Source organism: Hetaerina americana, unplaced genomic scaffold (assembly GCF_022747635.1).
Source record: "Hetaerina americana unplaced genomic scaffold, ioHetAmer1.1.p SCAF_1, whole genome shotgun sequence".
Classification (NCBI taxonomy): domain Eukaryota; kingdom Metazoa; phylum Arthropoda; class Insecta; order Odonata; family Calopterygidae; genus Hetaerina; species Hetaerina americana.
Window position 1 is genome coordinate 12,877,711 of NW_027286069.1, and position 25,855 is coordinate 12,903,565.

General features: G+C 38.5%; 1 protein-coding gene across 2 annotated transcripts in view; it reads right to left on the reverse strand.

The window, feature by feature from the left end:
- Positions 1 to 381: 381 nt before the first annotated feature.
- Positions 382 to 25,855, reverse strand: part of LOC139688347 (oligodendrocyte transcription factor 2-like) — a 147,014-nt gene continuing 121,540 nt past the window's right edge. The window contains exons 1-5 of one of the 2 annotated variants that reach the window (XM_071585867.1): positions 10,724 to 10,846; positions 7,451 to 7,607; positions 5,547 to 6,178; positions 2,900 to 3,070; positions 382 to 1,162 (exon numbers count right to left, since the gene is read on the reverse strand). In XM_071585867.1, coding sequence (XP_071441968.1) covers positions 818 to 1,162; positions 2,900 to 3,070; positions 5,547 to 6,178; positions 7,451 to 7,595 — 1,293 coding nt within the window. In that variant the 5' untranslated portion in view covers positions 7,596 to 7,607; positions 10,724 to 10,846 and the 3' untranslated portion in view covers positions 382 to 817. Of the gene's footprint in view, positions 1,163 to 2,899; positions 3,071 to 5,546; positions 6,179 to 7,450; positions 7,608 to 10,723; positions 10,847 to 25,855 lie in introns of those variants that run through there. The other variant, XM_071585877.1, reaches the window with a different exon arrangement.

The window sequence follows — 25,855 nt, forward strand, 5'->3', positions numbered from 1 at the left end:
GATCCTGAACTGTAACTGAAATAAAACTATAATTCTCTGTAGAAATAAATCTAACTTTATGTGGTAGATCTCAATAAAAGCATTAACAACATTTAAAGGTAGGTACTTGATAACACTAAACAGGAACTTCACCTCATATTATGAGATGTCCTAATATTTTTGCCAGCAAATGAGTGGCTAACTTCTAAATTCGATAATAACCAAATTGCCTTTGAGAATAGGCCTATAGGTTTAGGCCTTACAATGATTGCCTCATGGTAGGTATGCACATGATCTGATCTTTGCTTGAGCATTTTTGGTTCCCACTCTAAATTTAATCCTTTTGTGGCTTCCTTTCAGTAGGCTCTGCATATAAAAGCCTAATTTTAAGACATCAGTCAGTCAAAATGTACCGTTTTATTACTTACAATTCTATTCAATACAGCACACAATATAGGTTAACATCACAAATTTATCAAAGAACATTTAGCTATTATCAAACTTCCTACATAGGCGAAGGCAAAAAATAAATGCCTCTTTGGGTGTTGATCTTTAATCTAGATCTATTTTAAATGTGGGCGGATAAATTAGTTTCTGATGCCATTTCCAGCACCTTACTAAAGTCTTTGGTGCTGTTGCACACAGAAATGTTTCCAGCAACCAATACTCTTTCATGCATGACTGCCTTTCCAACTGTCATGGAATCATCACAACACACAGAAATCTAAAATAATTCATTAATGAATTATGCATGTGTTTGGCTACATCAAAAGCATTTAAAAATGAGCCAAACATCCCATGCATGCAGCAAACACAATGGCTTTCATAATACTATCTCTTAACGAAGGTCCCGTGCTGAGAGTGCAGGAGGACTGTTGGACTGTGGTGCTCCTAGCTTACCAAGAGTTGGGTACCGGAAGGGGGAAGGGGAGAGGGAGGCTGGAAGAGCAGGTGGGGGTGGTGGAAGGGAAGGACTTTCCTCTGGTGCTGGGGATGGTGGTGATAAAGGAGGGGGGAGGGCTGCAGCACTTGTTTCAGCACCATCTGACGATGAAGAGGAAGAAAGTGCAGGGGGGTGAGCAGCTGGGCCCTGAGGGATACCACTGACAGCTGCCGCAGCAGCTGCTGCTGCTCCTTGCTGGAGGTATGCAATTAAGCGCCGCAACTCATCCAGTGCATTGGCCTAGTGAGACGAGAGTCAAGTGTCAGTCATATTTTTTTGGAAGTAGGGGAGTGAACAGGGCAAAACAGACAACTTAGTGATCTTTTCATGCTCTGTCAGGTGTACCCAGTCGGAACATCAAGAAGACTTCACTAGCAGCATTTATCACGATCATTCTTCATCTACAAACATATGGTAAAATACCCTAAATAACAGGGTGGTCTGAAAAGTATCTGACTTTTGACCAGGTAAAATTACTTATATATGATAGGATTGGGACCCTAATGCCCTTCAAAGTAGGCTCCTTGGACATTTACCCACTTAACCTACTGATCCTTCCTCCGGCAAAAACATTTCTATAAGGCTTCTTTTGCAATGGTGTTCATCTCCACCATCATCATTTGCATTATCTCTTCCCTAATCTCAAAGTGGGATCCTTTCAATGGCATCTTCATTTTCAGAAACTACCAGATGTCACAAGAAGCCATGTCTGAAGAATATGGAAGTTGGTGAGCAATCAGAATTCAATGTTTCACCAAAAAAATCTGGATCAGGTGAAATGAATGAGCTGGAGTATTGTCATGATGCAACTGCCAGTTTTTGAAAACTCACTGTCAGATGCTTTTTTAAATGGCCTCATATGAATATTTAGCAAGCTTATAGAGCTGTTCTGTGATTTCACATAAATTTCTGACTAATGTTTAAATAATAATAAGCCAACGGTAGCTTTCATTGATAGTCATCAAGTAACAAAAATATTGACATCATTAAAACTATGCATACAGAGTAAATGTAATGTCACAGATCTTAACCAGCATCCTTATGCCAAACTAGAAACATTTTTGCTCCAAAAATCACCTCATACTCTAGTTAAACGAAATTCTTTTCTATAGGATTTTTGTCAGTTCTAAAAATCTTTCATTTTGAGGAGTTAAGTCATGTACATATTTTGCAGATGACAAATTAATGCATTCAGCTAACAATAGCAAGTACACAGAATCCCTCTTCATACAAGTGAAATCTCCCTGCAGGTGATCAAGTGGCGCAAAAATTTAATCACTACATACACTATTATGAGACTTGATGGAGATCAATCTGAAGTGATTACAATTACCAAAGAGTCAAGTGTTTTTCAATGGCCAAAATTGGTCATATCTATTATGCTCTAGTGAAAACTTTCTCTATGCTAGTAACATTTATGAGGTTTCCCAAGGGATCCAAAATTTTAGGCAAATTTTAACGTTATATTATACACCAGAACCTTTTTAGGAGTAATATAATTTTATGGACAACTTTAGCATTTTTGATTATGGAAATACAAAAATTCCAAAATGACAATTTAATCCTTCTCAAGCTTTTGCTGGATAATATAACACCAGTCACAGATTTATAAAGAATACCAGCAATAATTCTTTTACTGTAGAGCCCACACAAATCACTGTATTTCGCAGGTTTTCTTTACCTTAAATCTACATGAGCCCACCCAAATTTGAGTGTGTTACTCAAAACTCAGCAGCTTAGTTTTCAGCTTAAAGTGTGTGTTTGATACCCACAGGTCCCAAATGTAGTTTCTTGACACTTATTTTGATTCAAACAAGTAATAGGAATATTCACAATGCATACAATGAAAGTTACTTAATATAAAAATTATTTAGTCGCTTACTTACTTAGAAAATTACTTAATATGATATAACAATGAAATTTTCAATAGGAATGAAATGTATCAGAAATCATCTTCCATGATCCTCACCAACTTACCTGCATTAGAATAAAGTTCTTGGCCAGTAGAAGAGTGGCAATTTTGGAAAGTTTGCGGACTGATGGTGAATGAGCATATGGTATGACACTTCTCAGCTCATCCAGGGCATCATTCAAGTCATGCATACGACGCCGTTCTCTTGCATTAATATTTAATCTCACAAGCTTGCCCTAAAAGAAATAATGAAAGTTATAGGTATGATTCATCAATATTCAATTATCATGAGGCATGAAACAACAGGAGTATAATTAAGATGCATTTTAGTGTATCATGATTTAGGACCAGGGAAATTTTTTGAGATGGAACATGCCAAAATTCAGTCACAGAACCTCTTTTTCATGAGAATGGAAACTCAGTCGCCATTCCAGAATCTTGCATATAGAAATTTAAAGAGATAGAATAGGATTTTCAGTAAGAACAGTTATGTGATCCACAGTTATAGTTGGAGGCTCCATCGTAAATCTATCAGAGAATGTGGGTCATTGATAGCGGTGGAAAATTTCTTCCCCAAAATTATGCCAATTGAGGAAATGTGGTGGAATGGAATTGAAAATTTGGTGACACAATGCATATTCTCTTCCCTGAGTATTAATAACCACTTATGGATTTATTGTGAATAAATGAGCTTTTCATAAGCCAATGCATTTTTCATAGAGAGCGGACTATTTAGCTGATTTAGCATTCCCTTTGTAATATTTGAAGAGTAGCTACTCATGTAACATGGAAGATTCAGCTATATGGTAATAGACTGGTACAGAAATCCTGCCTCTGTACTAGTCCTTGCCAAAGAATATTGGGTGTGTTGAAATAATAATAATTCAGTTCCTATGTTGAACATATAATGTTAATTGGCTTCAGGAACCATCTTAATTTAACCAGCTTGCCTTGATTCAGTGTAACTGATTACAACTTTGACTTTAGTTAAATTATCAGTATCTCTATATGACATATTATGGCATGTATTTAAAAATAATAAAATTTATTGTCCCCGGAGAAAATTTGGCACTGCTCAGGGTATTTCTGTGGTAGGTTTGCCAGCAGAATGTCCTCTGATAATAAATTAAGTATCTAAAATTTCTTTTGTGTATTTCAGTCTTTTCAGTGTCATGCAATCATCATTAGAATCATGTGTCAGGTTATTAGCTTGCCTGGAGAAGAGTTAAGAGTTGTACTGCATTATCTTATCTCTACAGATGCCATTCTACTTCATCATCCACCAAGCACCATTAAAGATGCCAAGCCTGTGGTAGAATGTTGACTATGTAATGCAATAAAAAAAAAATATAAGCTGATTTAGAAATGTCATGATGTCATAATATTTCATTCAATTGATTCTGAAAAATGTATTACTTTCATCATTTAAAAATTCCAATTTTTTTCTTACATTTTCTTCATGCCTGTTTCCTCAATACTTTTTTGTCAACCCTCTCTTCTATGAACATTTTGTGGATTGTTTGCTATTTAGGTGGGTTTCATGTGGAAATCTTGTGAATCCCAGCATGGAAATTTCTTGGTTCAGATGGAAATTAGGTGGATCCCATGTGAAAATTATATGTACAGTTCTCATGACCAAAATCTTATGGATTCCACCTTAGGTTTCCACCAAGTGTTCACCTCAATATCTACATGCATTCCAAGAGGATTCCACCATCTTGTTCTTATTTGGACACATTCCTGAACCTATAATTTAAAAAAAAGTGGGTAATATTCTGGACTATGGATTCTTCCATTTTACCGCAGATGGGATACACACAGATATGGTTCATAACGCTTCCTTTATCTTTTTCAAAATTTTTCCATATACAAACATACTTGATTAATAGATTGTTCAATCATTGTTAATTCAAAAAATATCATTGAAAAGATCTACCATAGTTTCCTTAAAAATAACAGTGGAGTTGTGGAAAACTCCCCATTTCTGAAACTATAGAAGTCCTCTGCCTAAATACCTTGTCAATTAATGTTCCTCTCATTGACCTCTCTAACTTCACTGAATCCTTTTGCTTTCTCTCCCCTGGACATGGGTGCTACTAGTACAAGGCACCAGTAAGATATGCACTACTAGTGGCACCTATCATCTTCTTTAATTCTAGCTATGATGTACAGTAAATATATGTGATGATCCTGTAGCCAACTCAAACATAAATCTTCTTCCAATCTGGGTATGATTATTCAACAATGTAACACACAATGCAAGAAATGCTAGTTTCACTAGATTTAGATATGTTTTAAAGTCTTGGCTGACCAGAAAACTAAACTAAAAATGAGTTATTCAATTTATTGTCTTACATACTAATTTTTATCAAATGTGGTAGCTGCTCTTTCATTACTAGGTTAGCCATCAAAATACACAAGTATGCGCTTTTATTTTTTTAAGTATTTCATGCATCCTGTCCCTTTGGAACATGAGTATTGCATTACTGTCTTGCACCTGTACTAAATGTCAAAACAAATGTTAATATGAATATTCTGCTTGCTGAGGATAACTTTCACCCTAACTCTTCTCTAACAAAATAAATAACACAAAATTCATTCCTGAGGCCAGAATCAAGCCAAAGTAGAAAGTCATTATATAGCCATTAACAGGTAACAGGATGATTCACTATTGAATTATTTTTCAACAAACAAATTTTCACAGGAGCTCACCTGACGATGATGCCCATGCTTCTTCCCAGATGACTGACTAGCTTTTTGCTCTTGTGAACCTGTTCCTCGAGTTGTATTAGAACCCTCTGAATGGGATGGTGGCCCATCGAGATCGGAGTGACGGTATTCCCCACGCCCAGATGAACTCTCTTGCCTAGGACTCAGGCGGGATGGATTCTGCTGCAGGGAGCCACCATCATGAGTGCCCGGGCGAGGGACAGTGGACGGAAACATTGCCGAGGGTGCGTGCAGGGGGCCCGGGAAGTGTGTGGGCAGGAATGGCTGGTGTGGGTGCAGCGGGTGGACGAGGTAAGGATGGCTTGTGGGAGAGGATCTCGTGGTGGGCAGTGGCTGATTCTCGTCGCCTAAATTCTCATCCTCGTCATCATCTTCTTCATCCCCATCCTCGCTGCAGTCCGTTCGGCCCAAGTGCTGGGTGGACTCCCCGTAGAGGCTGCTCTGCTTGCAGATCGGTGGGTGGTGGAGGGCAAGTGAGGATGGAGGGGGCTGGTGCTGCTGGAGGTGTGCTGGAATACTAGGGTCCAGATGCCCTTGGTGGTGCTGCAACCCTCCTGCTGCAGAGGCATGGTGGTGTGGGGGAGGGTGATGTGGATGGGAGGGCAGGTAGAATCCTGGAGGGAAAAAGTTAATTCTTTTACTGCATGTGGACTATTTAAGGTTGCAAAGGTTTTGAAAGGAACACTATATTTCTTGTAAATGCTGCATGAAATGTGGCATCATTGGAACCAGAGGTGGAACAAGTTAATTTTTGGTAGGTTGGACCACAAAGATAAGAATAGGGATATAGACACCAGTACAGATAGATACACATATTTGTTCTTTCCTCAGAAAATAAGGAATTATAATAGCAATAAATGAGCAAAGGTGAATTTTAAAGTAGTGTAGCGCTGACAATGTGCCCATTATGGACAGGCAGGTTGGACAGAAGAAAGGGAGACAGAAAGTATGTGTAATTAAAAGAGTGTTTTTTATAGATTTGGATGTCGTGTTGTTTCAAGTTTAGAAAGAAAGTATTGGTTAGTGGATAAGCCCATCCGAAACCAACCCTAAGTAGTAGACTACTATTAATAATAAAAATCCTTATTTTCACCAGGCAATCATGATACAATGAACATGAGGTCAAATTGTGAATGATATAAGGCACGTCAAATATGATAATCTCTGTTAACATTGCTTGATCTATCATGCAACATATTAGTCATATTTTGTTTCGTTATTTTTTCAGGAAAATCACCATTATAATTGAAAGAAACAAGTACATTATATTGTCAGATTAGAAAAAATTAATTCTTATTTGAAGATTATTGGTACTGCATAGAGTATGTGAATGGCATAGACCATCTCTTTGACTCAAACCATTGACTATTGTTATATTTGGCCACCTAGGCCTATTATCACCATTCTTCAAATTGCATATGCAAAAGCATATTGTCAAGTTTTCATCAGCTGGTAATATAAAATTCTTTAACATAATGTCACAAAATTTTCTCAACTATCTTCCAAGTAGAATTTAAATTAGATAGCACTGAATTATTTTTCAGCACCTTCAAGAAGTACTTAACTATGTATTAGTGTTTTACAGGGATTTCTTATGCTAATAAATATAGGAAAATCTCACTCATGAATAGGAAGGATTTAATATGCTTTAAATTTAATAAAGAATACTGATAATTTGCCATGAAGTGAACACTATAGAATCTGAAGATGTAAAATTGTATAAACTGAAAACAATCATTATGGCAGTAGAACTAACAAATACAGCAGTGATTGTTCTATGTCACATTACCCTATTACAATAGAATAATCACTCTCTAAAGTGGGATTATTTTACTCTAATATATAGTTCCTAGCACCCCCTTATATCCTTAGAGAATAGTTCTTACCAGAAAGACCTACAGCTCCTAATGGAGTCCGTCTCCCAGGTACTTGCGTGGTTGATACCAAACCACCAGGGCATTCACTTGTAGGGCCAACAGAGTCTGACACAAATGAAAAGGCCCCACCGCCACTGCTGCCACCATCCATCATTGGCAAGGATTACTGTGAATGAAGTTCGGTGACAATTTAATTCAAGGCAAGAAAATGCTCCCAAGTAATTTTAGCAGTGCATTGTAAATGATCCTTGAAATAGAATTAAATATCATTTTCACATAAAAGCACTATGAATCTTAGGCAATTAAGAGTGTGGAAATATGGAGGCAATGGGTGTAAGCATAGGTTTAATTCAGTTGGTGGTGCACTGCCTTTGCATTCAAAGAAGAAAAGGTCAAATTATTTTTCTCACTGTACTCTTAGATCACGAGGAAGACTTTTTTTGCAGGACATAAGCATTGTTTAGCCCAGCTATGGCTGCTATACTGGTTTCACCATTATTGTATTTATGGAGGTTGATACAACCATAAGGAAGGTAAAATGACTTTAAAAGACTCCCAATGCTGAAAATGCTCTTTCAGTGAGCTAGTCTTCATTTTGACACTAAGAGGAATGACCGAGAAGGTTCTAGATTGGTCTGTTAGCAAGAGTCTGGCGCGAAAATAGTTTTTCATTATTATTGTAAGCAAGGCACTTCAGTTAGTGATACATCTGGAAAATTGATATTAACCACCACAATAACCAACATTAAGGTTAATTTGATAGATGATGGTAGAGTTTACCCAATACTAAGCCCGATAGTGTGTGAAATCCACACATCAGGGTTGGGTTCCTTTCTCTGTGCTGCATAAGGTTTTTCTGGTTCTGGTAACCAAAATATCACATGACTCCAATGAAGCTGGGGATGCCCAGTAATCGAACTAAGACCCTCAGGTCATTAATCTAGCACTCTACTGACTAAACTACCATGCCACCCACTTACAAGTCAATCAATACTTAATTGACATGAAGGAGTCTTTAATCCTCAGTTAATATAGCGATCATTGTATAAGTAATAGATATTCATACTAATTTATTTGGAAAGTTTAATTTATTGTGTATTATTGGGTGCTTCTGGTCTTGGAAGCATCCAAAATAAGAAAACATAAGTGATGATGAATTTATGCCAAACCAATGTTCATTCATTGCCTGTGTAAATGGCATGCTGTATGACACTAAATCAAAAAATAAAAACTAGAACGCATGGTTGGAGCAAGATTACAGGGTTTATTAATTAACTTATCACCCTGGCATCCCTTGGAGGAGTCAAAGTAAGGAGTTAAGGTTATGACTCGTTAATGAATAATTCGGTAAAAAATCCAGAAAAAGGAGGGGGAGGGGATATACTGCTACCCAAGAGCTATGCATATTGCATACATGCACTAGATTCTGCCCCTCTAAGCACTTCTCCATTCCTTCAAGAGTTAAACCTTCCTAAGATAGAGGTTTTAATATCTACTGACCAATCATAGCATTAATTTTCTAATTTACATTTTTATTATGTTATTTCATAAAAAAGGACTTTTGGAAATGTCTCTTCAGCCCATCCAAATAAAAATTTCATTACCAATCAAAGTTTCAAAAACGAAGTTAACGGTGTTATTCATACGTCCTCGAATGTTATTTTTGCACTTTTAAAAACGAAGTTAATGATGCATTTCATACATACTCGAATGTAATTTTTACACTGTATTTCAACAAAAAAATGCCCTTCCATTCGGACAAAAATCAAGCATCCAGCTTTGATGTTAAATTTACGGCGTAATCTGTGTTTATCATGAAAAATTAGAAGCAGGAAATACACAAAACAAGTCTCCGCAGAGAAACGAAACAAAAAGGGCTATTTGCTGATTTTCACCGTGAAAGCATTTATCAGTGAGCCTTTTATCCCCGCCGCGGACGCTTTAAGCGAAGCGCATATTAATCGCTGGCCCGTGACGCGAGGAAGTGTTTTCAGTTGTCGAGTTTCGGGATGGAGTGGAGGTGGGGTTGGTTGGAAATGAACTGATGTGTGGGGGACCAGATCTCGGATTTGGTGGTCCAAAGAGATTATTGATCGACGCCGGCAAAGCCTCAACAAAGCTCCCCATCTCTCTCTCTCTCCCTAACCCCCAACTCCTTCCTCGACCGTCCCCCCTACCCCCCCACTCCCTCGCTCCGAGCGGACCCTTTTCCCAAGCGTGTTCCCCCGACCCTCTCTCAAGCTCCCTTCCCTCCTTCATCCCCTCTCCGCGCCAGCAAACGTTCGCACGCTCCGCCCACCCTGGAGGGTCTGGGAAATCACAACGAGCGCAATATCCGGTAATGGCCATGGATCCATGTTAAGCATCGCCTTTTAATTGCCCTTCGACTTCCGCCCGCCGCCGGCGAATTAGCATCCAGCGAACGTCACGCCGCGGCACAAAACTCGAACTCAGGAATTACAATAACGCTGACGCACGTAATGTTTATTCATTCTTATCGTGCAGAGGGATGGCCAGGATGGCTTGGGGATGGGTGTATTTAAATTCAGCACCCGGAGCGACTTTTCATGATGGTGTCCTTATTATCGTACCATTTGTGCTACACTATAATTGGCATTAAGTGACTTCTCTTTCAAAAGGGATATAGCGAGGGCAAATTATGTATCTAATACAAGCGCATCAGTTAAATGAGAAAGCATATTAAATAATAAAATCACCAGATTACAAATCAAAACGTAGGAGGTATTACGATGCTCAATATTTCTAGCATATCTACATAAAAAAGCCAAAGTATTGAGATAATAAGAAAACAAATCAAATACTTAATGGATACGAAAGCCAAAATTGTGCACACAAAAGAATATCATAGATTATTTGATTAATGAAACCGATACAAAAACCACTTTCAAACTAAGCGAAAATCGTCACCGGCATATGTTAGACATAGTCGAGTATTTTGACTGGCAAAATTCGGGCTTTCGTAACATAAGAAAATTAAGACCATTCCGAGAATGCAATATGCTGCGCAACAAAACATCTGAAACGTATTTACACGAGTCATGTCGGTGAGCAAAAAATTTTTCAGGAGTTGAAGTGAAGTCAGACACACATCACACTGGAGTTGATATAACAAATAGAAACGAAATATTAGCATCACGACCAATATCGCCTTCAAAAAATGATTTTCGTCGCAGGAGTAATCCCAAGAGAGACGAGTACTACGGACATTTAGAGGCAATTGCTCTGGGCGCCTAACTGATGGATATATATAATACAACTCACCGAGATTTTTCTTGGCAGAAAGAACGAGGGATTGAAGATCTTGGAAGGAACTCTCCCACAAAAAAGTTTTTCCAGCGGGTGTGACCTCCTGGGACGGCTGGAGCGGCCAGGGGCGATGGATGCTCCGGCCGAAAGGACGCCCCTTTCGCTCGCCACGGAAGGAAAACAAGTGAGGGTCTGGCGCGCGACATTGAACTGTGGGACGGGATGGAGTGCGGGAGGGAGGGGGCGAGGGGGGAAGGGAAAGGGCTGCCACCCGTGTAGCGGGTGAGTTATTTTGACGCTGTTGGGGGTAACGAGATGCGGAAGGTGCATGTGGGCTACTTATGTCGTGGCTGATGCTCGCAAGAGGAAAGAGATAAAAGTGTGAGCGGGTCTCACTAACCTATGCCAATTGTTGTGATTCAAATGGGAAAGAGATTGTATGAGGTGATTAAAACCACAGCTGGATTATTCCAGTAAAAGCAGCGCCTTTTAAGGCGTAAATATTTTAGGTTCTGCTTGATGAACTATTATCAGGAGGAGCCAACGAAATTCAATGGTGGGATGAAATTGAACGAATCCTGTCAACTGTCATTTTCTATGATGCGCATTTTGTGATGTATCAATAGCGCAAGTAGTATCCTACGTACTCTATCATTCAAGTCAACTACGCACCTCACAAAGACCTCAAATATCCTTGGCCAATTAATTAATCACTATTTCGACCTTTATCTAATGATTATCATAATTAACAAATCGCAAGGCCAATGGAGTTCACATACAATACTTTTTAATTCTGTGGCAATCATTGCTACATGTGATTGATATTTATGCTTCGAAAAGTAGCCAAATACAACGGGAAGAGACTGAATAATAGTTGAAAACCGTGCATTTCAGATAGCAAAAATGACTTATTGCAGTCTAATTAAACGTGATTAATGTCATTTAATTATTTATAAACTTAATTGTAATACTTAATCAATTAATTTCTTAATGAATTTAACATTATGATGGCCATTTCACCTGTATGAGCATCATAAGAGCACTTTTTTAAATTTAAAGCTTGCCAGTTTATCAAATTTGGTCATTAACGATAATTTATTTTCATTTAATCAACGATTAATTTTATTTTTGCAGAACAAAAAATCAGAAAGCATTTGCATTAATGTACTTGATCCACTATATAAAGTTTAGTAATTAGTAATGCTCTATTTTTTTATCACGGCATTTATGATCACCTTTATTATTTGAAAGAATAAACATTATTTGATCTCACACACACCTAGGTTATCATCAAATAATCGTCGGGGAGGTTTTTCACTAATAGTACCACGTGTATTTAATTTTTAAAGGATTGACCATTACGGTTTTTCGAGTTCCCCTCATCTATGAGTACGTCGACGTGGAGTGAAACTCGACTGCATACACTATTGATGAAGGATGGGGCTTCATCCGCAACATTTTTCCGAGGGTGGTAATGCCGAGCGGGGAGAATAAGGGTACTAGAACCCTCAAGGGTTTGAATGAAAAAGCGACAGATGGTTGATTCTGTGATCCGTCTGCCACAGATTGGTGATGCTGTATCGAATGACAAACGAGAAGACATCTGGTTACAATTTTTAAGAAATGTAACAGCTGAGCGTGTATTTCAATAAATCCAGAGGTGCACGTTAAATGTCGAAGAAAACTTGTTTTTCGCGGCTAATATTATTTTCATAGAAAATAAGCGAATTCAGGGACACAGGATACATCAATTTTTAAAGATCGGATTATTATCAATTTAGATTACATTCCTTTCCTTCCAAGAGGTAAGCACTAAAATTAATTTAAGGAAACTAGAATTCATTTCGTCTTCTGTTATTTATTCATAATATACCACTTGATTATTATCTAAGTCTTTTCTTATTTTGGCGATCCTTTAAAATAAACAGAATACATATTTTGATCAAATGAAATTACGAGAAAAAAGAATTTGCACCTTTTTACAGATTTATTTGTAATGTACAACGCATTTCAGTTGATCGAACCATCTTCTGGTACAAGGCAAGATTCAAAATGTGTTGCATAATATATATACTGTTTGAGGATTTGTTTTTCTCATAATGACGAACTTCCGCTGCATCTCGCCTGAATCTGTTGAATTTATGCAAATTAAATTCTTCGGGTGCATGGAAACCATGCAAACGGTGGACGGAAAGCCATGGATGAACAACTATAGGTATAAGGATTAGGAAAAAGTTCGGCGAACTCGAAAAAATGATGTTCTTTTAACACGTTGAGTGCGGATGGTGAGAATTCACGTCATTTAAATCCCAACCGTTGCGGACGGATGACGAGAATTTTCGTCATTTAGGAGCATCATTTCAAACATTTAATTAACATTATTTAAATGTTTGGTGGCAATTTGTTATTTCGCTTTCGTTATTTAATAATGACAGTCATAACTTAATTTTTGATTTCGTTAAGTAACTTTGATAGAATAAGCTGTTCAACTGCATTGAAATCCTTGAGTGTTTTTTTATATTGGCGCGCAACTTTAATTTCAACAGCTTAAAACTCATTCGTCCTCCCTCTTCGTTTCGGAGGTATTTTTTCTTTCATCTCTTCCTCGGGTACCCCAGCACCTCACCCATTATTTTTTGTTTATCCACATGGCCCTAACTGAGCTCTCCGCGAGGAACCTTATCTCTTTTGCCTCAAGGACCTCGTCTGCAAGTTCCACTCCCGCTAATGGAATGCGCTCTCAGCTATGACCTTTCAGTTTAAGCATTTTTTTATGAAAATAATGAGAGATTCAATAATAATTGGTCCATAATTCTTTCGCGGTTCTGGTCAGTTCCGTCTCTCGATGTGTCTTGAGCAGTTCGTTTTATTGAGGACCAGTTAATTACGATTTTGGCGTAGGTTTTGTCTTGCGAGAAGGCTTTCTCAATCCTTATTTTTCGAACTCTTCTAGGGATATTCCATAAAATGGCATCGCATAGGAAAGAAATTGCTTTGCTCGAGGAAGGCATTTTATTAGATCTGTGCGCCGATGACTTGTCAGATGTGCCATTGGAGTATGACGAAGGAAACCACGAGAGCGGAAGTGATTCCGATATTGTAGTGAACATCAGAAATAAAAATTCCACTCCTCTCTTGATGAGTGAAAGTGACTTCCGATAAGTGCGCCAATGAAGACAATGTTTCACCAGGAATATCTACTACAACTATCAGATCGACTTGAGGCTTCCCTGCCACATTGAAGAGTGAGGCGAAAACAATGAAAAAGGGACAGTGCTCATTTTTTCGTAAAGGTATATTTTTTCCTCCGCTTCTCATGATTTGGAAAGACGAAAGGGATATGAGAATGATTAATACTATTTACAGCGCTAAAATGAGTAATACACAGCTGAAAGGTACAATCACAGGATTGCCAATTATAACACCTGTCTTCATTTCGAAATACAATAAGTTTGTGAATGCCGTAGACAGGGTGAATATGTATTTATCCTATCATAAAATCATGAGAAAAACAATGAAATTGTTAAAGAAAAAAGTGCTGTGATTTATTAATTGTGCCCTTTTCAATACTTTTAGGTTTAATAAAACACTAAATGAATCAAATAGCATTCGTTTCAAAGGCTTTCTGCTCCAGACTGCCAAAGGGTGAGCAAGGAGTAGAGAGGGACCAGATGAGTCATCTTCGGCGACGACAGCGATGATAAGCCGACGCAGCGTGTTCCTACAAGGGACCACCCACGTCGTCTCTCGAGAGACATTATTTCGTATCGAGGGTAAAGGGAAGAAAAGATACCACACAAGAACATGCGAAGTGAGTGCTCCAAGAAAAATTAGGAAGGAGACGAGGTATGTATGTGCTCTTCTTGCGATGTTCCACTCCACAAAGGAAAGTGTTTAATGGAGAATCACTCAAAGAAGAAATTATAAATTAATACTTATTAGTATACATAGTAGTACTGTAGTACTTATTAATAATTACTTAAACTATTAATAAGTACTACATTCAAAGTTCCATTAAAATTTTTCGATCTTTAAGAAAATTATGACAATTTCACTGAATCAATTCATGTTAAAACACTAAACCTTAAAAATACGCCGGAACGGAGCGTTAAAACCCATTTAAATACCCTGGTACGCAACTAGTTAATGAACACAATTTATACGTAACTGCAATCTTTTAAAATACAGATAAAAGCGAATTAAAAATAATTTTATGGCAAAAGTGTCATCTCACTCATTCTACTCAGCGGATGTGGCATACTTTTTAACTGATTATACGTAATAAAAATAACTATAGTCTAACGTGATCAAGTTCTCAGTCGAATTCAGAACTGGAAGATGTGTGAAACGTAATAATGTATCAGATTCATTTTTATTCCGTTTTACTCAGTTTTGCGTATTTTGCGTATTTTCTCTTAAAAGATGAGTGAAATGTACCATTTGTGTAATGGCGGATCTAAGTGCATCCGAGGGGGAATGGAGAGTACACTAGTAGTAATCGTTTTTCACAGTGGCCTACATTTCTCTTGGTAACGCACATCTTCTATAATTTGAACACTTACCTGATGAGATATTAATCCAAGAAATAATATGCAATCCAGCGTTGGTGGCTACTTTTTACGAAACCGAGTCTAATATCTCAGAATGGCCAATACTCCAAACGTTTCAAAGCAATATAAAAGCATAGTAGTTTCGAATTACCGGGAAGATAAGGTCCATCCCTCCCTACTTGAACCTACAGGGTTGCACCCAAAAGTGGTAGGACTGATTTTCTCTGGCGCGAACGGAGCGTTGAAGGGGGGTCTGCTTGGCAGGGTAAGGTGGAGGGGGCTCTTAGCAACAGACCGACACCAACCTCATTCGCCTGCGGGCTATCGTTGAGTGAGGACACCGTTTTTAGTGAAGCAAGTTTTTTGTCCGCGTCGAAAAACAAAATGAATCTGAATTTAGAGCAACGTTATTCCGTGAAGTTTTGTGCGAAACTCGGGAAGACGGCAACTGAGACCCTCGATATGATCAAGCAGGCTCATGGGGACACTGCCTTAAGCCGTTCCACAGTATTTGAGTGGCACAAGTTGTTCAAAGAGGGTAGGGAGCTCGTTGAAGACGACCATCGCTCCGGACGGCCGTCGACGGCAAGAACCAACACGAATGTGGACAGAGTGAGGACACTGCTGAACACAGACCGACGCTTAACCAGTGAAGAAATTGCAGACCAGTTGGGTCTGTCTGCATCCAACGTCCAACGCATTATTTCACAGGATTTGGCCATGCGCAAGGTGTGCGCCGAGATGGTGCCGAAAATTCTGAGTGTCGACCAACAGGCAACGCGTGTTCCTAGCCAAATACGGCGTTGCCACGTTGCCGCACCCGCCCTATTCTCCCGATCTGGCACCACCGGATTCGTCTTCTTCCCCCTGATGAAAAGACAGCTCAAGGGACGACGTTTTGACTCGATAAAGGCCGTTCAAGAGGCTTCGACGAGGGTCATCAACGGCATCCCCAAAGAAAATTTCCAGCGGACGTACGGGGAATGGGAGCAACGTTATACTAAGTGTGTAGCAGCTCAAAGAGCACACTTTGAAGATTATTAAGTCGATGTAAGTATATCGTCAATAAAATTCTTGTAAAAAAATCAGTCCTACCACTTTTGGGTGCGACCCTGTATTTTAGCGCCCTAGGCAGTCAGACGGCTTGACACTCTGACACCGATATGGGTTATGCATGGTCTAAAAATTACATTGTTTATTCGTGAAAAGTACATAAATTTACCAGTGCACTTTTGGCAAGTGTTTCGAGGAAAAATATTTCACATATAAAACGGTAGTGGGTGCTATTTCGTTCATTTAACCAGTTACAATTAAAATTCTTGTATCTTTTTCGGTCATGCCATTTAATGATTGGATTTTTACTTATTGCCTGATATTGCTTTAATTTTGTATCTCCGAGTCAACATACTTTAATTCATTTCCGGAATTTCATTTCTTTCGCTCGAATTTTATTTCCTCCCGTTTTACCGAAGATCTGTTTCAATTGCATATTAATGTAGGAATGGTAGTCGTTTTGTGATATTTTACGCTGAGGTACTTCCTTCGGGATCAATTGCTAACATTGGGTCTTGGGGTTTGCCTACAATTTTGTCGCAATGAAATTCCAGGGAATGCTCATAGTCCCTCCAAAGAAATCAACACATGCCACTTTCACGTAGTCGTGAATCCTGGGTAATACACATCGTACAAAAAAACGTTCTAAGATCGTTCTACAGTGAGCCATCATCGGCTTTTTCTCATAAATTATCGTGAAATCTTTAATTTTATGTTTTACTGTTTGCATAATGTTCATGTGTATGAGTTTAAGCTTCAATGACTTGGCGCCAGTTATTGCGTCAACGGCATCCGTCGCAAGTTGAAACATGCTCAGTTCACCGATGGCAAGGATGGAGGTAAACTCGAGGAATAATACGCTGTATTTGAATCCTCGAGTATTTTCTTCCCAATAGTACAGCTAAAATGTGGATTAAAATATTTACAGAGGAGGGATGAAAAGTTTCTTTCGAAAGTTTACACATCATAAATATCGGCTTTAACATTTTGAGCTTGAGAGCACACAGAAAAGTTCTGTGTGAACACCAACAACAAAAAAAGCCCACGTGGATTGTCACTTGAAAAACCGGTTGGTCCGTGCCCGAGGCTTCTTGGGGTAATTTTCACGAAGCCTATTTTGAATAATTGTATCCACGCCCGCACATTTTATACACATCCCTAACACTCTCACCAAATGTCTCTCGCTCCATTGACAGTGAATTTAGACGGCTGTTGAATGAGAGAAAAGGAGAACCGAATGATCACAAACTGCTCTTGCTACGTTGTCTACGAAATTTCTTTTGGGTGAAGAGATAATGAGATTTTCAAAACTATCTCGTAGTCTTCTTTAGAACCAGTGAACCCGACTCGAAGAAATGAGATGAAAGATTCTTCAAAGACATGAAATCATGAAAAGTAAGACATGAAATCATGAATGCACTGAAGGGGAGAGTGTTGCTTCAGAATCATATTGTGAGCGAATAAAAATCGTAAAACGGATTAAAGATTTGTCTAGTCAAACTTAATTACTAAATTAATAGGAATATGGTCTTATCAACGAAGACTTACCCAGCCAATTAGCAAAAATGTAAAATTTATTCAGCACGTCATGTATAATACGATATAATAAAAAGTATGAGTTATTTGAGAATATTTTGAATTTTAGTCACATTGACTTCAAATTTTCTCAGACAGTTAAATGGGAAGAAGAAATTTAACACGTATGAAAACTCGGGAGTGAATGCAATTATGACTTGATATCGTCCGGATTCATAGATCGTAGACAACAAGAGGGTCGCTACAAAAGTTTTGAGACAGGCTACGTTGCAGTATATTGTTGCCTTATTTATTTATTTTTTATTTAAGTACCCTGAAAGCCACCGTCAGGGTGTGTGGCAGGGGGTGAATACCCGCCAGACTAATTTTTACCCGAATATGACCTCACCGCGGTCGGGCAATGATCTTCTGATCCTTTATCGATAGTGGAATAAATGGCATTTTAAATCCATCTGTTCTACTCTTAATCTCTCTCATTTTATTGACATGATATCTCCTACCGTAGTACGATAGGGGTAATAATACACTTTCAATATCACTACTAAAGAGACGTCCTTACAATGAATGCAAGAGGTTTGTCATTTAACCTTCGCTCCGTGAATGATTCCCAGCCTGGCTGCTCTAAAATTTTGGATACGCTACTAAGTTTATCATGACAAAGTTTTAAAAATCTAGCTCCTCTATGCTGCACGCGATCCAATTCGGCAATTAATCCAACTTCGTGAGGATCCCACTTACTTGCAGCATATTCTGAATTAGACCTAACCAGCGAATGATAACATTTCTCTTTGACCTTTTCATCACATTTACCCAGTACTTTTCTAATAAATCCTAATTTTTTGTTAGCTTTTCAACACATTCCCCGCATGTGTTTCACCCAGGAGAGGTCGAGAGTTGGGGTAACGCCTACGTATTTGATTGAGTCTACACCGTGCATTTCGGTGTTCCCGATGCAGTAGGCATTCGGGAGGAAAGTGCTTTTTTTTACAAAAAATTATTACTACGCACTTTTTTAAGTTTTAGAAAGTGGGTCGACAGTGGCGTCCTTCCCGTCTAACGCGCGCAAGTTGCAACTTGCTCGGCTTATTGCTGTCGCTAAGCTGTCTTCCTTTGTTTCTGTTTACGCAGCATACAAGTTTTGTGAGAATGAAGCCGGCAAGTGAGCAATTTCGGGCAATATTGTTAACGACTTTAAAAGTGGTTTAAACGAATCTGAAAGCCTTAATCGTTTGCAACGGGCCTTCGGGGACCTTGCTCCTTCCTGTACGACAATTTTTCGGTGGACTCAAGAATTTAGAAGAGATCGGACTTCGTATTAAAATGGCTAAGCATGTAACTAATAAAAAATTTGAACACCTCGCCAACTTTGCAGATCATAAATATGCCGGACAGTGTAATTACTGCACAGATATTCTCATGAACAAATCGTAAATAATTATATGGCATCCAAATTGGACCAGGAAAACGTTACATAGAAGCGTAGGGGTGGAGAAAAATGGATAATAGAATAAGGAAATGCCTAAATTAGATGATAATGCCGAGAGATAAAAGAGAGAGACACTGGAGAATTTAAAAGCTACACAATTACTTTTCTAGATGAATTCATTCTAGCCTAAGGAAGTCAACATCAAATTACGTAATTGAGACATTTTCATTGTGTGATGTCTGTACGTGCCTTGGTATTTTTCTAATGCTTCAATCAGAATGATTCAACAGAATAATGCACATTCGGAATTATGCAAGTGAATTATTATCAGCAGGTCCCGGTTGCCTAAACCCCAGCACCAAGGGCAATAATCCTCAATATCAGTACCAGAACAAGAATCCTTGGTGCGTGACACCGCAAATAACTGTTTTTGATTCCTTTCTGGAAGATGTACGACATCAAATCATTAGTAACCAGGTCTCATTAACGTTGGCGCCAAAATCATGGACATGAGGTGTCTAATTCGAATAGTAATACACGCATTTGGAACCATTGAATTCTAACGAGATTATCGAAACCTCGTCAGTATATACTCAAGTGGAATGTATCTCAATCTATTTTTTACTTTATTGTATTTTGTACATATTTACAGGATGTACTCAAGTGGAACTCAACCTATTGTAAATGAGCAATGAAAGAGTTCAAATATAATGCGCAGGCAAGCGTTAATATGTAATCTTACATTTGGAGTAAATGAATAAATGGGATTTAGCAGTTAATAGAATTCATAGGGGCAACTATGTTCTATTCAAAGCCTATTTTTTTAAACTGACGGTTTTTGGCGTAACTCGGTGGAACCTATCCATTATGAATAACGAAAAAACTTGGTTCTTCCAAAAGAATGATTTATATGATCTGGGTTTCGACTAAATATTCATCATCAGGTAACACATTCAGAAGAACGTTTGGCTACATAGTGGCAAGGAGAGGGGAGGATGATAGGGGTAAGGATGGAGTGTAAGGGTGGGGTGTAAGCCGGGGATCCGGGTGAGATGGGAGGCGGAGGGAAGAAGGGACGGAGCTCAAGTAGGGACCCCCATTGGGTAGTGGGACATAGTGAAAATAGGATAGTTGAGGAGGGGCGAGTGGGAAGCAAACAGGATGCCATCAACTATTTTACCATCTGAATGAACAAAGCTTAATATTGCCCTGCATTTGACAGCCTCAAGCCTGGATCTCTTTGCTTCACAATGGGATAACTCCACTTTAGTGGCCGTGTTTCAATAAATTTTTGGCACAGAGGTATTACTATTGTTGTATCAAGAACAATTGACCTTCTCGTGCTACCTGAACTTATTTACAGTCTGATCTACGTAAATCGCCGAGAACTCACACTTCAGTCTATCATTATTTACATTTGACGCATTCCTTGATCTCAAATTACACAAAATGCGGAGCTAAATTAATTAATCGACCTGACGCCATAACTTTTCATAACTCCGTATTTTGATCAACAAAATATGGAGCAGTAATTTGGTGAACACAATCAAAGAGAAATTGTTAGGTCATTAAGTCTTGGTGTTTTATTCCGTTCATGATGGGGCAGACATTAAATACTAATAGAAAAAAAACTTCTCGAGGCATAATCTAAGAGTTAAAAGGAATTAGGTGTAGTTGATTTCGACCATTTTATGCGATGACCCGAACAGCGCAGGCGACTTTTAACCTCGCATTATTCACTTCTCGAATAATTAGACTGTAAATATTAGGGAGGATTCTGAGTTGACGGAGCAGCAGGAAATCTTCGGGTGAAAGAGGTAAATGGGGGTCTGGCGTAAATGACATCGTCGCGATTAAATCATGGCGGTCGTGGAAGCCATGCGGGACTTCTAGGAGTGGCACTCCCGGATTTCGGTGGGGCGAATGCCGCCTCACCCGCGCGGTCTCCCAGTCACTCGCAATTATCTCGCCACACATTGCGTACCTCGTAAGATAAAGCGGAAAATTGCCGAGCCCGCATGCCATCCCATCTTCCTCATACTATTCCTGTTATCTTAAGCGTGTCAAGCTTCAAATGCACGAAAATGCGACCAGCGCGATGAAATCCAATGAAATTAGTGGTTTGGATGGGCGGATGAAGGTAAATGCATGCGAAGATGAGAGGGAAGAAAACGAACCAGGAGAAACTGGCTTCCAAACATGTGGACAAGTTTCAAAAATCGCGAAATATCAATTAGGCCTTTATCTTTTTGGCAAATGAAATAAATTTACACCGGGGAGCCTTATTATTACCTACTTAGATTGGCAGTTATAACGGAGAATATTTGATAGCGACAGAAGGATAAATACCAAAAATACTAATGGGAAAGACTTTGAGTAGGAACGAACTAAATAAAAGGGACTATTCTCCCAATAAAGAAGGGCAGACGCATAACAGTGTCACAAGAAATTAAATAAACCGAGAATTTAAAACTTAAACATATGGATCTTTGGTAGAGAGGCGCAAGGAGTTAGTGGAAAGGGTAACATATCATAGGTTATCAGTTCATAAAATAGTAAGCATAGGAGCCAGTACATGAAATAGTGAAAACCTTTTTTGGAAAAAAGAAACTGAGATGCACTAGATTAAGGAATGAAAATATAAACTTATTCCGCGACTTCTAAACTCTTTACGGCTATTGGAGTTTTTCATTTATTCAATTATTCTACAACACGAGAAATGGCACCAGAATGGATGAAATGCCTTAACAATATATATCGAATGCACATTCCGTGATTTCGGGCCCAAATTAGATCAAGAACAAGACAGTGGAGATGAATGAAATAGGGAAAACGCTATACTCAGTGAAGAATTTCAAAATACTCACTGGAAACTATGAGATACTTGTACACCTTGAATCGATGGATTTCCAGCGGAGCTCATTAAAGCCTCTCGAGATGTGCTAAGAAATGTACTTCATAAACTGATTTGTGAAATTTTTGATACGGTTATACGACCACCTTCTAATCTTCATTGATACAGAATGGTTTCGCTGCCATCAGCCAGTCAATACGAAGACCAATTCACTGTTAACTTAATTTCACACGTATCGAAAGTACTAAGTCGGCGGCGGGTGGGTTATTTGTTCAACACATCTGGAGAATGGGCACGAGGAACGATTGAAAGGAACGCCTAGAGAATACTTAAGGACCACCGGTACCAGTTCCATTATTGTATTTTATGGGTAAACGAATCGACAGACTCATTGAGAGCCTTAAGTGGCTTATCGGGACGGATCCCTGACATAAGAAATAACAATCATGAATATGTAATCCTTCATTCCTGTCTGCTCTGCAGCTCCAGTTTCTCAATTCACTCCCGCACGGTATCCATAAACCAAAACAGTAAATTTTTCATTGATTGTCTCGAAAGTATGATTGATTAATTAGGCATCCAAATCGCACTGGAAAGATGAATCATTAAGAATATTTTAACTAGCGAGACAGTGTTTGGCATACTTTGTGCTTTAAATCCCGTGGGTATAGGATTCGGAAAAAATAATATGGAAGAAATATTTTTGGTGGCTCAGTTGATAGCACATTGACAAGAGGCATGTAATGCTGGGCTCCTTGACAGCTTGGGTCCATTGTACTTGAAACGACCCCATTCCCTTATTTACGTGTTCCTTCCCATTGTTGCATAAGACAATAAGTACAAAAGGGAGACACTAATTGATATGAATGAAAAGCGAAGAAAGGTCATAATTATAAGATTTTAAAAAATCTTGTAGCGAAACGGATAAGGATGTAAGAAGTGATTATTTAATATTAAGGAGTGACAGATTATAAAAAAAATGGAATGACGTTGTTTCAGTAACACGATCACTGGCGATGGCAGTACAAGTACATTAGACAGCAGAGTGATCAATCACTTTATCACCCGGAATGTTCCTGGTTCACAGATGGGAAGCAATACGTGCGACAGAAACGATTGGAATTTTTGGTTAACGATGACACTAGAAATAATCTGAAGTTACAATGTATGAACCGAGAATTCAGAGTAAAAATATATTACATAGTATCGAGGGCTACCAAGACTTGCTAAGCGCCAGAAGAGGAATAGGATGGAAGGGGAGGGGAAATTATAACATTTATGTCTAGCTAAAATTTATGTCTGACTATTCTGTTTAGCTGAAATTGTCGCTTCCGAAGCGATCCAGCGAATTACAACTATTCTCATTACCAAATGTCTTCTGTCGACCGTTTTTTCTCTATTATCTCTCCTACCTATGGAGATACGGAGAAAAATTTTGCACCCAAATCTACCCTGAAAAAGAAACGTTATTAAGGATTTTTCCATGAAAAACAGCAATTCACGTTTGTTTATCGCGCTCACTATATTCCTTCAAGTTATTTAAGGTCATATCTCTCTTCGTGATTTCAAAGAAATATCTCAATTTGCGTGATTCCTTCCAAATAACAACATAGCTTTGGATATACGGAATATTAATATTTTAATCTTCATGAATTTTCCTCTCCCTTTTCATTCACCATCCTCTTATCAAGAGACACTCAAACCAGTCGCAAGCGAAGTCTCTGCCGCTCATAATATATTCTACGAATATATCACGTTGAATTTTTGTCATCCCGACAAATTATCCTCTGTTGGCTCGTGTTACGACATAAATAACTTATATGTCTGTCACTCTGTGGGCATACCAAAACGACGAAGATTAGATTACACTAATTTGCGGGAAAATATCATCAATCACTGGTTAGTAATTATTCTTACGACCATAACTTTAATCAAAGTTTGATATCGGACTCATGACAAATTATTGCTATTAGTCACCGAAAGTTTTCCTTAAATTGTTTATCATTTCTTTTTCTATCTATTAAAGAAATATTGTTCGGTTCATAAAGATTATTTACTTCTATGCATCACGAGAACTTACTGTTGTTTTTTCCACATATTATTTTCTTCATTTCTTCGTTAACTATGCCTGCTTTCATACTGTCTGAAAGGTCCATCCTCGACCTAACACCTAAAGTTACCTAACACTTCCCCTTCTAGCACGACCTTCGACCTACAGTATGCACTACGAGGGTTATGTTGAAAGGGGATTATGCTGAAAAATAAATACGTTTTTTCCAAAACGATTGTGTTTTCTTTGTTGGGTCGGGTACTTCTGGGACCACCCTCGTACCTTTAAATGTTTCCTCCAGCCACTTTCTCTGCCTTTTTCGTAGTTCCCTCAGAGACTTTCTCTCTTCGCCCACCCGATTTGAATTCTCAGATCGTCCGTCTTACTTTTCCATTCTTCGCCGAATCCACATCTGAAAATCTTTCAATCTACGCCCATCCTGCTGCCTCAATGGTTTGTTGTCGCATCCATACACCACTGCATTCCGTATTAAAATTTTTACCGATCGTTTATGAACATCTTCACTCACTGTACCTGTCATTAATTCTCTTCTTTCTTGTAAATGCCTCTTTACCTTATACAATTTTTCCCCTAATGTCGCTGCACCACAATGGTATTTTTCAATAAAATACCGACTAAACACATGAACTAATAGTATGTATGTATAGAAAATGCCGTTCACGCCATCTTGTTTATTTGGTATCTTATATTTATTGACGTTGTTGCCATGGGTGTAACTGAGAGCATGTACGACCGAGTAAAATAATGATTTTAACAATGTAAAAAAAGCTTTAATTTCACATTTAAAAGAAGGAAACCGAATATTTGGGAAGATTTTAAAGTTTTATTTCACATCCGTCTATATTTTAAAATGTACGTGAAGAAAAGGCCATTCCTGAAACACGCCATCTTGTTTATTTGGAATTTTTATTTGATGATATTGTTGCCATGGATAGAAATAACGGAAAAAATATGCAACCAAGTAAAAATGATGGTTTCAGCATTAAAATAATTAAATTTCTCTACTTAATTCCCTCCCACTTTAATGGTTAACTTGGCTTTCCTACTTTTCGAGAACGTTAGGTTTTTTGGGGATAATCTTCATCCCATACCTCTAGTATTATTCCAATAAAGTACTCAATAATCACTGAAATCCCATGCTATCAAACTATTGCTTAAACATCTAAATAACCACCTAACCCCCCATTTTATTCCTAGGTTCAGAATTTGCCTTGGATGCCCTTAGCAGCTAAATTGAAAAGTACCAACGATAACGTGCAAAACCATTTAAACTCTCCCATTCTCACTCCCCTCCTATCAGGTTCCATCCTCCTGATTCCCTCTCTGCTACCCTTACCTGATTTTGAATTTGAGATCCAAATAAGTCGCCTACCCCTATAGTCTACTCCTATATTTACATCAACATTGCCCACTTTACTCAGTCCAACGCATTCCGAAAATCCAATATCCAATCCAACTCCAATCATCTTCCTCCATACTTGTGTTTTCATCACTGCAATAGCGTCACGAGTTCTTCTTCCCTTCATAAACCCAAACTTAACTTCGCCTAGGTCGTTTTTTGGACTACTTCCTAGCCTTCTTTTGCTGCTTTACAGAACTAGCGTTGCGGTATGTGAAACATCGCCTAATAGTCCTCACATCCAGCTGCATTGCACTT